Source organism: Pangasianodon hypophthalmus, chromosome 3 (genome assembly GCF_027358585.1).
Source record: "Pangasianodon hypophthalmus isolate fPanHyp1 chromosome 3, fPanHyp1.pri, whole genome shotgun sequence".
NCBI classification, from domain to species: domain Eukaryota; kingdom Metazoa; phylum Chordata; class Actinopteri; order Siluriformes; family Pangasiidae; genus Pangasianodon; species Pangasianodon hypophthalmus.
The window spans coordinates 7,982,501-7,999,901 of NC_069712.1; the positions used below are offsets into that span (position 1 = coordinate 7,982,501).

Here is a 17,401-nt window from a genome sequence, read left to right on the forward strand (position 1 = left end):
ATCATTTGTTGTATGATGTGAGTTCCTGTGAATGCTCCTCATGTTCACTGTGTGTGAGAGTTTACTGGAAATGACACACACATATCAGCTTGGTGTTACATTCAACACACGGCTGTGGCTAGAGACCGTGAAGGCGAAAGAGCAAACTAAGCATTAAGCTGTGGTCACACTGGATTTTTGTGTTTTTGGAGCTGGTGATCATGAACAGTTCTGGTGTGATGTGTTTCTGGAGAGAACATACTGCTTTAGTGAACAGCTATCCTTAGCTACTTTGCTGTTTGTAAGAGATATGAGACATTATGTTGTCTAAACTTTGCTCACTGCCTAGTTCTGCTAGCTTGTTTGGTTGTTAAATGGAATATTATTTAGCAGTTTTTGTTAGCTAATTTGAGGACATACATATACAGAATGTATGTACATCTTGCTGTTATATAAAAAAGGGTGACCTGAAATGGTAGAGATATGAAGCTCCTCCATGTTCATCTAGATGAATTTGATGAAAACGAAATAGGAGGAAGTGGATGCAAAATCCTTTTTTCATACACCACTTCTTCTTCCATTCCAATGAATGGACTGTTTCTCCAGGTGGATTTTATTATTAGCATATAGTGTGACCATATCTTTACAGTGAAAAAAATCTGAATCATTACTTCAGAAACTTGGAAGAGAATTCAGTGAACAAATTTGACTATTCGAATGAGAGCATTACGTGTGTGTATGTGTATATTCTGTACATATCAGTCAAAATTTCAAGGGGAAGAATAACAGGGAAAAGGATTCATCTGAATGAATGACCCAGGAACTGTGAAATAGGAACTGCAGTTATCTGCCATAACGAGCCTAGAAAGAACTATTTGCATAACTTTCAGATTAGATGAAGCTAATAGCCCATTATTTCCAATTTATACATACCATTTCTTTTGGAGCAATTTCACCATAGTTGAACAGGATGAATGAATTATCCTAATTTGAAATCAAAACTTGGAAAGATGTTTCCTGGTTGGCAAAATGTGAAAAGCAGTGCTAAATGGCATTTTATCCCAAACAATAAAATGCAGTTTAGCGTACCTGCTTTGCACAGATTGTCATCATCATTTCACAAGAAATCAATCTACACCAAACCAAAAATGAAGTTAAACACATGTGGTGGTATTTTAGATGTTTTGAGAAGGATATCTTAGCGTGCCAGTGGAAGGATATTCATTTATCTTCAGTGAGCGTTTTATTCTGGTCAGGGTTGCGGTGGGTCTGGAGCTAGGAACACACTGTGAATGGGACAGCAGTTCATCACAGGGCACCATGCACACACGTTCATACGTTCATACATTCACCATTCTCAATTTATAAACATCAGCATGTTTGGAAGGTGGGAGGAAGTTGGAGAATCCAGAGAAAACCCATATGGTCACAGGGGGAACATGCAAAACTCCATACAGACAGCACCCTGAGCTCAGGATCAAACCAGAGGCACCATTTTAAGAAATGATTTCTCTAACCCTAACCCTAGATTTCTCACAAGTTGTATAGCTGAGCATTTGAGAAGGAGAGAAGAAACAGCTCTGCTTCTGTACTACAGGCGACACACAGTATGAAACGGATTATGAACGGTTTGTGAAGATGATTCAGCTTCACTCATGACTCTGGCTGGCACGGTGACTGTGCACGCGCTGATGTGAGGAAATGTGATTTCTTCACGGACTTTTCACCACACCACCTCAGTTCACTGGTCTGACCGCAGGATGCGCGCGTTGCTTTTCGCGGTGCTTTTCGCGCATGCCCTCGCAGGACCCGAAACGCGCGCGCCCTGCCCGGCCACGTGCGACATGACCAAGTGCCCGGCGCCGCGTGCTGCATGCCAGGGCGGGCGCGTGCTGGACCGGTGCGGCTGCTGCGCGGTGTGTGCTGCGGGGGAGGAGGGGGCAACCTGCGGGCGCAAGCGTGATGCTCCCTGCGCCTCGGGGCTGGAGTGCGTGCGCTCCGGGGCAAAGAGATCCTCTAAGGGGGTTTGCCGGTGTAAGAGCGGTCACCCGGTGTGCGGCAGCGATGGTAAGACTTATGAAAGCCCGTGCAGGCTGGAGGCGGCCGGTCGCAGAGCGCGGCAGCGGGGGAACGCTCCGGTAACGCGCGCGCACAAAAATCAGTGCGCATCTGCAGCTCCAGGTAGGGCACTGCTGGCTAACATTACTGTACGCGGTGCAAAAGAACACACTCCTTAATTTATTATAAATAAATAAATAAATGCAGTTAACAAATATTCAAAAATATTAATTTTTAATATGAATTAAAATTAAGTTTATTAATACTAATATATTATTTTAATATTATTTTCAAATAGTATTGAAATTAATATTATTTAATATTAATTATATAAGATGATATATATTTATATTATATAATCAATCTAACTTCTGTATCCTATTATCTATACTCTATAGCACATATTACTTTTGTATTATTTATCTACAAAATTCCCATGATGCTTGATGTTAGACATTTGCACTATTTCCAGTGACACGAACATTATGTCAAATAATAATGTATCATCTAATGTATCATCTAAAACGACAGAAATTTTTAGGACATACAAAAGCTGAATACAAAAAAACATAGTAATTTTATGGAGATTTTTTAAAAGACTAACTTTATGAGTAACTTTATGAGAATTTCAAACTAAAATATTTCATTAGAAATATATTTTGATACACAAATATATAATATATGAAAAGAAAGTATTCCACATTTCTTCAGAGCCATGAAGTGTGTTTATGCACCTAAAGCACATCTAAAATGAATCTAGAACATGGAATTGTAAACATTTGAATGTGGATTTCTGCCTGTAAAGAGATAAATACACTGGATATAAAAAGTCTACACACCCCTGTTAAAATGGCAAGTTTTTGTGATGAAAAAAAGTAAACCAAGATAAATCATATCACAATCTTTCCCACCCTCAGTGTGAAATTACGACATATAAAAATTAAGTGAAAAACAATCAGAAACACTTTGGGGAAAAAAAGGAAAAATAAAAAAGGTACAATAACCTGGTTGCATTAGCATGCAAGCCCTTTTATAATTGGGGATGTGACTGTGTTCAGAATGAACCACATTGAATGAATCACATTCAATCTCGTGTTCAAAAGTAATTATTATACAGCTGTCATCAGTAAAATTATTCTGATTAACCCCAAATAAAGACCAGCTGTTTCTGTAGGATTTTCTTGGCATCTTCTTGGTGTGCAAAGAGCTTACAAAGCCTTTACAGGGTCTCACTGTCAAAAGATATCGCTCAGGAGAGGGTTATAAAAGAATTTCCAAAACATTAGTTGTACCATGGAACACCATGAAAGCCATCGTCAACAAGTGGAGAAAATGGAGCACCACAGTGACATTAGCAAGAACAGGACGTCCCTCCAAAATTTACAAAAGGACAAGACAAAATCTTACCAGGGAGGCTTTCAAGAGACCTACGGCAACATTAAAGGAGCTGTAGGAATATCTGACAAGTAATGATTACGCTCTGCATGTGCCAACAATCTCTTGTATTTTTCTTCATGTCTTGGTTACGGGATAGGGTGGCCAGATGAAAGCCCCTTCTCACAAAAAACAACCAAGCTCAACTAAATCACCCCAAACCATGTGGAAAAATTTGTTATGGTCTGATGAGACCAATTCCACAAGGTATAATAATTCCATATTTCCAACAAGTATGTTAGGTGCAAAAAAAACCCACATCACCAAAAGAACACCATACCCACTCTGAAGCATGGTGGTGGCAGCATCATGCTTTAGGGCTGAGAACTGGGGCTTTTATGAAGGTGGAGGGAATAATGAATAGCTGCAAATACCAATTGATTTTAGTGCAAAACCTTCAGGTGTCTGCTAGTAAGCTGAAGATGAAAAGGAATTTCCCCTTTCAGCACGACAATGACCCAAAGCATACATCCAAATCGACAAAGGAATGGCTTAACCAAAAGAAGATCAATGTTTTTGAATGGCGTAGCCAGAGCCCAGACCTGATTCCAACTAAAAATCTGTGGGGTGACCTGAAGAGGGCTGTGTCCAGAAGATGCCCTTACAATGTGAAGGATTTTGAATGTTTTTGGAAGAAAGAGTGAGAAAATATTGCCAAGTCAAGATGTGCCACGCTGATAGGCTCTTACACAAAAAGACTGAATGGTGTAATAAAATCAAAAGCTTCTTCAACAAAGTATTAGTTTAAGGGTGTGCACACTTATGCAACTAGGTTATTGTAAGATTTTTATTTTTCCTTTTTTTCCCCGGTAAAAGTTTCGGATTGTTTTTCACTTTATTTGTATACTTTGCAATTGCACATTAAAGGTGAGTAAAGATCTGACATGATTTATCTTAGTCTCATTCTTTTACTTCACAAAAACCTGCCATTTTAACAGAACCGTAACCTTTTCTTGATTGAGGTTTTTGTTTACAGCATTCTTATTTCAGCCTCTTATTTAGCTTTGCTTGGGTGTATTGGCTGCTGGATTCAGTGCATACCAGAACTCAGAAACATTTTACTGAAGACTAAACAACAGTTAAACAAGCCAACTGACTGTCTCTGTCTGGGTTAAAAATGAACAGCTACACTTTTATTTTCCATCCAGACTTTCTGCATGTATCTTAAAATATACAGGTAAAGTAAAAAAGCATATGCAACAGAATAAAATATCACATTCGCATGACATGAGCAAAGTTTTCAGTTCAGTTTTACAGTTAAATTACTGTGTCCATGCATTAAATATTCAGACATCTTTTTCCAAACCCCTAAGCATTCTAGCCACTACACTTAATCAAAAATGTACCATGTCTAAAATACCATCTGAGAAGTCATATCATATAATCAAATTACGTATAATCAGTTATATAACCATATAAACTAATGAAAACCTCCAAAAGCACAAGTTCTTTGTTAAAATTTGGCAAATATGAAAGTATACTAAACCTACAGGCCTACAGTTTCACAGTTTCTGCACCACACTATTCTTTAGGAATGCAAGCAAATCCATATGCACCTCAGAAAATGGTCGTTGATCTCTAAAATGTTGCTGTATTTTTTTTTCTCTGACATGTTTACTGTACATATGGACTACACAGAGCATAATATGAGAGCAAAAACTTACTGATCAGCAGTACTTGGTGATGGGTTGAATAGAATATTACATTTATTGGCTGGGGAAAAGTTTGTTTTGGAGATCAAAAATATGTATGTCCAGTAAGGCATGGATGATTAACCCACAGGACAAATGCGTTAAACATTTTAAACGTTGCCATAACTATCAAAAGATCACTCAGTTTGCCAATCTGAGTATCACAGATACAGTAAATACAGGAGCCTAGATGCTGACACATAGCATGCAGAATAACCAGCAGCACTCTCAGTGTTCTGCACAAACAATACAGTGGATACAACAATTACTTGATAACCCTGAATTCATGAACTTGGTTGCATGAACTTTTCAGCATTAGTATGTAATAAAGAAAAGTGACTTTGTTTATGCTAAAGTCACAAAGCGTTAATTTATTGGTGAAACAATGTGGATAGGACACCCTTAGAATATAAAATGTGCTGAAATGAAATCTAACAAAACACATATGGCAGACATCAGCACTGTTTGCCAAATCTTTGAGATAAGAGGCAGTCCTATGTTGTTCCAGTTAAAATGATAAATTTTCTGTTATGGAGCTATACATTGTCCCACTATTTGCACTTTATGTAAACAGATATTGAATGATCCTGTACTGTTTTGTAAGAGAGCTCAGTATATGTATGTATGGGATATATTTACATATGGGATAAAAATAAAAATTGACTTAGCAATCCCCCACTGGTTAATAATACTGTATGTATTTGATACATATTTTAGAAATATACCAAATTGCTGACCAGTTCAGAATACTCTTATCATTTTCTGTTATATTTAGCTTTTTATTTTTACCGTATGTTCTCCCTATTTGCTCACTGCCACTAGCTAGTTCTCCCTTTATCACAGGATAGCTACTAACCAGGGAGGGTCAGGGATAGCACATGTTTCCTGAGAGACACATGAAGTCAGCCATTGCAGCTTTTCATACTGCTGCTCATGCTATAGTACATCATGGGGCAGTTAAGGAAAATGTTAACTGCCCTCTTCCACATACACTCCAATGCCCACAATTTGTTAGTGTCACCCTGATGGACGGGGAAGAGAGTAGCATTATCTCTCCCAACCTGAGAGCTGGGCCAGTTATGCTCTTGTGAAGTCACAGATGACTGTAATATTTTCAGGATTCAATCTCTTGGTGATGACATTCATCTTTTAGTATGTTGTTTAAAAGAAATGTGAAAAGGAAGTGAAAAATAGAGAGAGAGAAAAGTTTTAACATTGCAATCTTTAATGACTGGTGTATATTATTAAGATGTAAAATTCTTTCTGCTAGTATAGGTCCCACACACCACAACAGCCCCAGGTACAAGTTTAACTTCATCGCTGATGTTGTGGAAAAAATCGCGCCAGCTGTGGTCCATATCGAGCTTTTCCTCAGGTAAATACCACCTCTGTGCAAGTTGCTTTGGTCATTCTGCACTAAATATTGCTTCATATTACGTGGTTCACACAAATACTAGAAAATTTAGGAAACAAGTTCGTTCCTGTGATGAATTACGCTATAGCAGCTATAACAGTATAACAATATAACAGTTGCTCCCTCACCAGCCTCTTTTTTCTCTCTTTTGAAGTTAATACAACAACAACAACAACAAATGCAGGTTATGTTACTCATAAACCAGAAATCGCAAAGTCTTCTGTCCTAAAGCCTTCACTGTTGTGAAAAACCTACTGACTGTTATGACACTGGAGACTCCTTCAATACATGTTAAATAGTCCCTGTGAAGGAGATATTACTACAGAAACAATACCATATTAGAATGAGTGCAATAATATAAACCTGTGATTTAAATTACAGCCAGCGCTAATGTCAGAGCTGCTGCTAGAAAATTAATCACCACCTTCTGACCAATCAGCTGTTGTATAAAATGAGTTACTGCATCCACACAGACCTGTCTGTTCCCCTGCCCTAGTTTATATTACTTGTCTAAATGATAAATTCAGCCTGACTAGAAAATTGTTGAGGCATTGCTCAGTGAACATCTCTTGTGTAGTGGAAACAGCTGGTGGTTTGGTTTCCAGTTGTGCTTCCAGTTTGGTTTGATGGTTGAAAAGTATAAATAGAACAAGATGACTCTTGTAATGATGTAGCCATCGCCAAGTTTATGGTTGTGTGTTTAATTTCACATGATTGTTGCTCCAAGACTGTTTAGATCAGAAGCTAAAGCATCTAAATCCTATATTTTTTTAAAGTAGGGCAGTATTATTTACTCTTTTACACTTTACCTCAGTTACAGTTACAAAAAAACTAAAACTGGAGACTCCTTACATAAATATTGAAAATCTCCTTACAGAAAACTTTACAATTTCAACAAATATGTGATTTTTTGTTGTTAAATAACAGCACATTTTTTAATCCCTTATAATATTCTTAGATCATGTGGTCTCACAAGGCCCTTTGAATGAGTTGTTACTATAGAAACGATAACACATTAGAATGACTACATTAATATAAACCTGTGATTTGAATTAAAGCCAGCACTGCTGTCAGAACTGCTGTTATAGAAAACTAATCAACACCTTCTGACCAATCAGATTTGTGAGTTCAGCAGTGCTGTGGTCTAACTTTTCAAAGTCTTTATTCTAACTTTCCTTACCTTCGTGTTAAAATGTAACATGCTTATGATTTAAATTGTACAAATGGAGTCACTTCTTCAATGTTTGTGCCTAGCCATCCGCTGTTTGGCCACCACGTGCCGTTGTCCAGCGGTTCAGGGTTCATCGTGACAGAATCTGGTGTGATCGTGACCAACGCTCATGTGGTGAGCAGCAGTGCCACTACAGCGGGCCGACAGCAGCTTCAGGTGCAGCTTCACGATGGCAAAACGTACGAGGCCTCCATAACAGACATCGACAAGAAGTCTGACATCGCCACCATCAAAGTCAACCCTCGGGTAAGAGAAAGGTGGATTTACAGTAGGAATCAAATGAAATTATGGATCGACAAAGCTTTGTACTCAATCAATTCAAACCTTTTAAACTGTGTCCATCAAGGGGCATGAAAATAGGCATATTGTACACTACATTCGAATATTAAGAAGAATTAGCCTCCTAGTTTATCAAGTCAATGCTTTCTCTGAGTTTGTTCTTTAAAACTAGATTAGCCTATTTTAAAAATTATTGTTTCATGTTTAATAATTTTACACGAACATCTAAACCATAGCATTAATGTACAGTAAGCCAGGTCTGTCATGGTAGGATTATACAGTCATACTGATATCATTGTGACCCTAAATCGCACCACGCTATTTGGCTGTCTATAACACACTCATTATGACCACACAATATCTGAAGATCACAATTTCCCTACAATCACACCACATGAATGCCAAGCTAAGCAAGGCCTAGGTGTGAACCTGAAATGCACACTTCCTAAAAAGGCTTTACTTTATGAGGCTGTAAGGTTTCCTGGCACAGATTAATCTTTTCCCTTGAGACATTTATGGGTGTTAATGAACTTTCCACACGCACTGTATATTACCCGTCTATTATCAGCACCTCTGATGGCAATTCTCACATACTGTATACACCACAGCTGGCTCTGTGAGCTCACCTCTCATGCTCAGTGAGCTGGTTTATATCTCACTCCCCAAATTGTCTAGGCTACTTAGACATGTTAATGATGGCCTGCTACAGTGCTAGTATGGGAATTTTTAGAAATAAACACTTGAAAGTGACCAGTCTGACTGGGAAATGAACTAAATGTTTGGTTTATATTATTGGAGATGGAAAAGAGAGATTGTGTGAAAGTCTGGGATAAGAAAAGCAGTGGCGTCAGAGATTGTTCTTGCTTAAGAGTGTTAGCAGACCTCACAGAGAGTTTGTTTCTGTTTTCATCGTCATTTCTCCTCATATCTCTCTCTCATAGCCTTTTTGTTGGTTACAGTCTAACACCTCTTTCTTTCTGTTTTTTTTCCTTAATCTGCTTTCTCAATTTTAACCCTTACACTATGTATGGGTCAGAACGATCCATTTAATTTCTTAATTTTTAAGAAATGCAGACCATCTTACTGAGTAGGATTTTTTATAATGTATTTATCCTTTAAGATCTAGTTTATTTGAGGAGACAGAGAAGCAAGAGTGGAAGAAGATGTCATATTTATGCATAATAAATTGTAATTTGAAGTTCATGAACTGTCTTTGGAAGTTGAAAAGTCATGTCTCGTCTTTGCTAGTATTGCTAAAACACAGGGAAAATATTGTATATTATAAGAAACATTTAAAGTCAGGTCCATAAATATTGGGACATCGACACAATTCTAACATTTTTGGCTCTATACACCACCACAATGGATTTCAAATGAAACGAACAAGATGTGCTTTAACTGCAGACTGTCAGCTTTAATTTGAGGGTACATCCAAATCAGGTGAACGGTGTAGGAATTACAACAGTTTGCATATATGCCTCCCACTTGTTAAGGGACCAAAAGTAATGGGACAATTGGCTTCTCAGCTGTTCCATGGCCAGGTGTGTGTTATTCCCTCATTATCCCAATTACAATGAGCAGATAAAAGGTCCAGAGTTCATTTCAAGCGTGCTATTTGCAATTGGAATCTGTTGCTGTCAACTCTCAAGATGAGATCCAAAGAGCTGTCACTATCAGTGAAGCAAGCCATCATTAGGCTGAAAAAACAAAACAAACCCATCAGAGAGATAGCAAAAACATTAGGCGTGGCCAAAACAACTGTTTGGAACATTCTTAAAAAGAAGGAACGCACCGGTGAGCTCAGCAACACCAAAAGACCCGGAAGACCACGGAAAACAACTGTGGTGGATGACCGAAGAATTCTTTCCCTGGTGAAGAAAACACCCTTCACAACAGTTGGTCAGATCAAGAACGCTCTCCAGGAGGTAGGTGTATGTGTGTCAAAGTCAACAATCAAGAGAAGACTTCACCAGAGTGAATACAGAGGGTTCACCACAAGATGTAAACCATTGGTGAGCCTCAAAAACAGGAAGGTCAGATTAGAGTTTGCCAAACGACATCTAAAAAAGCCTTCACAGTTCTGGAACAACATCCTATGGACAGATGAGACCAAGATCAACTTGTACCAGAGTGATGGGAAGAGAAGAGTATGGAGAAGGAACGGAACTGCTCATGATCCTAAGCATACCACCTCATCAGTGAAGCATGATCGTGGTAGTGTCATGGCGTGGGCATGTATGGCTGCCAATGGAACTGGTTCTCTTGTATTTATTGATGATGTGACTGCTGACAAAAGCAGCAGGACGAATTCTGAAGTGTTTCGGGCAATATTATCTGCTCATATTCAGCCAAATGCTTCAGAACTCATTGGATGGCGCTTCACAGTGCAGATGGACAATGACCCAAAGCATACTGCAAAAGCAACCAAAGAGTTTTTGAAGGGAAAGAAGTGGACTGTTATGCAATGGCCAAGTCAATCACCTGACCTGAATCTGATTGAGCATGCATTTCACTTGCTGAAGACAAAACTGAAGGGAAAATGCCCCAAGAACAAGCAGGAACTGAAGACAGTTGAAGTAGAGGCCTGGCAGAGCATCACCAGGGATGAAACCCAGCGTCTGGTGATGTCTATGCGTTCCAGACTTCGGGCTGTAATTGACTGCAAAGGATTTGCAACCAAGTATTAAAAAGTGAAAGTTTGATTTATGATTATTATTCTGTCCCATTACTTTTGGTCCCTTAACAAGTGGGAGGCACATATGCAAACTGTTGTAATTCCTACACCGTTCACCTGATTTGGATGAATACCCTCAAATTAAAGCTGACAGTCTGCAGTTAAAGCACATCTTGTTCGTTTCATTTGAAATCCATTGTGGTGGTGTATAGAGCCAAAAATGTTAGAATTGTGTCGATGTCCCAATATTTATGGACCTGACTGTATATTATGTATATAATACAGTTATATTGCTATAAATATAATGACATGGCCTGGGCCAGCCATGTATAACAATGTACAGAACAAGTCTCTTTTTGTGTATGTCTATTTTTATGTATCAGAAAAAGCTTCCAGTTCTTCCTCTGGGCCACTCAGCTGACCTGCGCCCGGGCGAGTTCGTGGTGGCCATTGGCAGTCCGTTCGCTCTGCAGAACACTGTAACTACAGGCATCGTGAGCACGGCACAGAGAGACGGCAAGGAGCTCGGCATCCGGGACTCAGACATGGACTACATTCAGACTGACGCCATCATCAATGTGAGACTTCAGCCCAAATGCCATTTCTAATGTCAGCACCTAAATATTTGATATTTTTAACATTCTCTTTCTCCTATACCACTCTCTTGAGTAGTATGGAAACTCAGGAGGCCCACTCGTTAACCTTGTAAGTATTAACCGTGTATCAAGTTTCCATTTAACAGCAGCACAGTTCACTGTCACTACAGAAGTGATGTTCCATGACATTTCACTCTTTTTTAACCTCAGGATGGTGAGGTTATTGGGATAAACACACTGAAGGTGACCGCTGGGATCTCCTTTGCCATTCCATCAGACCGTATTAATCGATTTCTAGACGAATCTTATGATAAGCAGTACAAAGGTATGAACTCTGCCATAACTGCAGTGTAAATAATCAGAATTTTGTTTGTCATTCAGTCATTCAGATGATGCAGTGTAATCTGTCTCTGTTATAAACAAATCATGCAGTTCAGTAAAGTTGTCTATGAAGGATTTGAAATAAATCGCAAGTATCTGTTTCAGATAAACAGAGACTACTTAGGCTGCAGTACACGCCATCTCAGCCTGTGGTGTCTGACTCAGGTAGGAATTTATACTATATATTTTATTTCCTTGTAAGTGTATTTCAGCAGAGAGTTCATTTTTACAAAATGTAGAAAATGTGGGAAAGACTGTTGATAGTTGCTATAATGTGATAACAGGAACTAACTTGTTTCACAAAGGTAGCTACAAACAGTCAATAACCATGATGTATCATTTAGTAATATATTAATAATTGTAATTGTTGGCATGTCGCCGTTTCCTCTTATCACCGTCATAAGAACAACACACTTCAGGCCGTGCTGTTATAGAAAAATAATCCACTTCACGTTGGGCCATATCACACCACCCTGTCATTGATTACATTCCTATAACAGCACACCCCACTGTGTGTTATTCTGTACATGCCTTCTTGTTGAGACCATTAGCACCAAACTATTTGAAAAAGGGGAACATCATTTAACATTAAAAAAAAAATCTCAATTTTCAGATGTCTTATGTACTTATGTGCCTAGTTCAATGAAGAATCAAATTTACACAGTTTTTCACTTAACCAAATAAAGTCGATTAGATAAAACATGTTCGATGTCTGACATTTGCTTCTGCAGTTTTACACTAGAGATACAAGACTAACATACAGTAGCTAACAACTAATGGACGTTTGCTGCATCCAAAAGATTTTTGATCATCGCTACATATTTATATACTTGTTTCAAATGACATTGTTAAACTTTTAAATACCATTTTTAAATAAACAGTTCTGTAAATGATTAGTAGTAGTCTGTATATATAAATTTAAGTAGAACCTTGAACACTCAACATTGGACTCAACACTCAACATTGAATTTTTTCAAGATCATTTTCACAATCAATCTTGATCAATTTGGATTCATTCTATTGTCTAAGAAACACCTTCCAAACTTTTTTACTGGTTTTGCTTGCAACATTACTAACTAAGATGATTACTTACCTTGATTTCAGATGTAAAAGGCACAAAGAAAAGATTTCTTGGAATCAGAATGATCACCCTCACAAAAGAGTAAGTAAAACTACTAGTCATGATTGAATTTGCTATTGATTTCTTGAATCTGATTGGTTAGAAGGTGTATATCTATAAACAGGTTAAATGTACAGCTTGTTCTTTAATTAATACAAATAATGTAATTGTTGGGAAATTAGGAAAATAATCAACTTCGGGGTAGTAACAGTAACTCCGCTTCATGTTGGGCCGCCTCACCATCCCATCATAGATTATTTTCCCATAACAGCACTATATGGAGTGTTTTATTCATTATATAATACATACTGGATGTGTACAGCTTAATTAATGTAACTGGTTACATTACAAAGGCCAAGGTAAGATCGCAACCTTTATTTACAAAAAATGTGTGGACATTTTAATAGCTACAGGGTTATTTTGTTGTAATTCATATGAATAAATGTACATAAATCTATAATACTTCTGTTAGTTACTCTGTAAATGGTCATGTGCCAAATGCTGTAACTGTAAATTAAAGTTTTTTTTTGTTATATTGGGAAATTCTCTGTGTACTTGTTTTTTATGTTTCCTCTCTTTCTTTCTTTCTTTCTTTTTTTTTTTTTTTAATTTTAGCCTGGTTAAAGAGATGAAACAGCACGATCCATATTTCCCAGATATCAGCAGTGGAATTCTTGTTCATGAGGTCATTCCAGATTCCCCTGCGCAAAAGTACGTCCTAGACAAGATGCCAATTAAGATTTCTTTTTAAATCACAATTAACCAAACTATGAGAAAATTCTCATATATTTGTCATTGGTTTCTGTATTCAGGGGTGGACTTGAAGCAGGTGATGTGATTGTGAAACTAAATGGCCGTCCATTGGTCAGCACTGATGATATCCAGTTGGCGCTTCATGGAGACATGGCCCTTCTTTTGGAAATTCATCGTGGCAACAATAGTTTTCTATTCAACATTGAACCACGTGTCCTTGTGCAGAAATAAATAGTAAAATAAAGGTTTACTAGAAAACTGGTGTGGATTGAGACGACATTAGGTCAAGTCAAGTCAGTTGGCTTTATTGTCATTTCAACCATATACAGCTAGTTAGTACACAGTGAAACGAAAGAACGTTCCTCCAGGACCATGGTGCTACATCAAACAACACAGAACTACACATGTAGAGCCTACACATCTCTACATAAAGTGCACGTGCAAATGTGCGCAAACAGCACAAGACAGTACAATATCTACTAAAACAGGACAATAGGCACAGTTCGAGACAGTGCAGCACCGACCGGTACGCTGTTCTAGTATGAAAGTGTCAGATATAACAGTAGTGCAAAAGAATAACAATATAATAAATTGCTATGAATGTAAACATAACATACTATGACATAGTATTCGGCAAATAAGCTTATACCATATATGGGCTTGGCATTTGTTGGGGTAGCAGCCAGGTAGAAAGTATAGCAAGAATAAAGACAAGAAATTATATACAATATTTTATAAATACAATACCAGCAACAAAATGTAGGTACTAAATCCAGAAATGTGCTAAAATTGCAAAGGGAGTGGGATGGTGTTCAGTTGAGTATGAATGTGTGTGTGTGTGTGTGTGGTAGTGTGTGTGTGTGTGTGTGTGGTAGTGTGTGTTGAATTTAAAGTGCGATTGTTTTTTTTTTAATTTTGTATGGATGAGAAGATGGAGGCTACATATGAACAAGTGAACACTCACTGTAATTTTTCAATATTACAAAGTGCAGTTAAGATATGCCATGTATTAATGACCAGAGAACATCATTGTAAATGATGACTAGGAGTTTACAAGTTTCTCTGAATTCAACTGAAAACTCAGACTTTACATTATTTTATATTCAGATTTTGACATACAGTCATACAGTCACTGGAGCCAAATGTCTGTCTTTAAATCCTAAGTCCCCTCACTGTATTCACTACAAACTACCTGAAAATGTTCTTTGATATAACTTACGAAATACACTATTTTAAACATATTTTAAACTGACAGGCTGAGATATGTTCTTGGCTACATACAGTAGCATTGTAGTACAGTGTTAATAATTTATGTGCTGTTTATCACGCCAGTGCAAGCAGGTCTTTCTATATACACTAGCATGTATATTTTTTACTTGTTTTATATTACGAATAAAACCTTCTAGAATAAAAATGACTTTGTACTGTAATAATTATTTAATCTTATTTCCTTCCTAAACAGAGCAAACAATTAAAACAAAAAAATTCTGCATGACATGTTTTTGTACAACTTACCTTATTTTCCTGACATTTTTAGAGTAATGTTTATTAATGTTTCTTCTTCACCGAGAAGAAACACATCTTAAAACTTGTGTTAAGTTGTGTTAAGGTACTTGGAGAGAAAGGAGTGCGGTCTGGAAAAGCCTGCTTAGACACACAACCTCAAACCAGTTGAGCTGTTCTGGGAGGGGCTGAGTCAAAATGTTTGAGAGAAATACCCACATGCTGGGACATACTGCAAAAGGCAGATGCTCTGATTTAATAAAGGTTTGTGTGGGTAAAAACAGATGCAAACTAGAACAAGCCGATCTACTAAGACAGTCTAAAGAGGACTTTTCTTTCACATGAGTACAAAATGTAATTTTCATTCTCAGTGATATAAAAGGGTGTACAGATATTGTTATAATAAAGCCACCTCCTGTTTGGCTGTTTTATGTATATATCCTAAAGAATGATGCAACATCATATTTTATCTACTTACCTTTTTTCCCAACATTTTTAGAATAATGTTTAATTTTCACTGAGAACAAACACATCTTAAAACTTGTGTTAAGGTACTTGGAGAGAAAGGAGTGCGATCTGTAAGAGCCTTCTTAGACACACAACCTCAAACCAGCTGTGCTATTCTGGGAGGGGCTGAGTCAAAATGTTTGAGAGAGGTTTGAGAGTTCAAGAGTCTGTTTGCCATAATAAATATGAAATTTTGAGTGTTACTATGTTATGAAGCGGATCGATGGGCGAACTAGTGCGATGGACTGAAGCAAACAAACAAAAGTGCTAGGCAATACTTAGAAACATGAGACAGACAAATGGCATAAACAAGGCAATACTACATAAAAAAAATATGAAGCAGGCAGTGGTCAAGATACTAATCAAAACAGGCAGATTGCTGAAGTTTGGACTTGCAACAGATACAATGCTGGAGTGAGACTTCACAAGGTAACACTGAGAGTCTGGGTTATTTAAGGGGAGTAGTCTGATTGCAAACAAGTGAGTGTCATTAGTAATAAGGAGACTGTGAGCAGGGATGGGAGGTGATGAGGTCCGTCGTAGGGCACCTTTCACATTCACATCTAGGGGCAATTAATCTTAAATAATCCGCCTACCTGCATGTTTTTGGACAGTGAGAGAAGACTGGAGAACCCTGAGGACAGGAGACCATGGAGCTGTGAGCAAAAAGTTCTATAAAGTCATGACTTGTTACATGTTGCTTTACCAGTTGTAACTTTCTTACAATTTAAGTTGTCTGAGCTTAAGTATTACAAGATTTGATTGAGGTTGGGTTGCAGTCAGACCATTCTTTTTTAAATCACAGTAATGATCTGCATACACCATGCTCACACCTGATAACTATTGCTATTTGTGGTCCGAATTCAAAGTCCGAATGTTCACTTCCCTCTCTCTCTTTGCCTTTCATTCTTACATTGTAATCCTCTCATTCCTCAGATGATGTATAGGATCTACTTAGTAGCATTATTTTTCTTACTTTCCTTAGTGCCTTGATTTTATATTTTTGCTGTCTGTCTAAATTAAACAATATCTGGACACCCTTGTATATCACTGAGTGTGAAAATGTAATTTTCTCTCTCAGTTATTTAAAGGGGTGTCCAGATATTGTTATAATAAAGCCACCTCCTGTTACATATATCCTAAAGAATGATGCTCATAAGCTATTTCTTATCTCAAGTTTTTCCATTTAGAGTGAACTGCAGGCTAAATCTGAAGTTAAATGAAGAGTGCATTAAATCAGGCACTACTTTACATGACTTAGTGGTGTATGGCGCCCCTTAGTGACACCAGAAGTGACAGAATAAGCAGGTACAGTAAGTGGTATACTGTTTACAAATGGTAGTAACTGGTGCGGTGGTGGTGGAGGACTGTGGCAAAGGTGTGTATGCAAGTACTTACATATTTAATGTAAGTCTGACTTTATAAGGGTTTTCCACTGAATTGTACAGTACATAACACCCAGGTTAATAGTATAATGTCAATACCCAAAATAAATAAAGATACCTTTTCTGACTTCAGACCTGCATTTGGGTTAAAAAAAAAAAAAGAAAAAACAAAAAACTGCTAAAATAAAAAATACACAAAAGACAAAAGCACATTTTCTCTCTTTCACATACAAACATCACATATCAGTGTATAAGTTTTTCTTTTTTTTTTTTATACTTCAATCAACACTAAATTTCAGGCATCTAATATCTGAAGCAATGCTAATTTGAGTGGTTCATATCTGAACCTTGAATAAGGCCCTTAACTCTCACCTTTTCACATTTTCATACAGTTGC

General features: G+C 37.5%; 1 protein-coding gene across 1 annotated transcript; it reads left to right on the forward strand.

The window, feature by feature from the left end:
- Positions 1-1,163: 1,163 nt before the first annotated feature.
- htra3a (HtrA serine peptidase 3a) lies at positions 1,164-15,003 on the forward strand. Its single transcript, XM_026941359.3, has 10 exons — positions 1,164-2,160; positions 6,438-6,537; positions 7,831-8,053; positions 11,144-11,338; positions 11,433-11,465; positions 11,567-11,681; positions 11,843-11,902; positions 12,842-12,899; positions 13,473-13,568; positions 13,670-15,003. Exons 1-10 carry the CDS (start codon positions 1,740-1,742, stop codon positions 13,839-13,841), a joined length of 1,473 nt encoding a protein of 490 aa, XP_026797160.3. The 5' UTR covers positions 1,164-1,739; the 3' UTR covers positions 13,842-15,003.
- Positions 15,004-17,401: the final 2,398 nt, after the last annotated feature.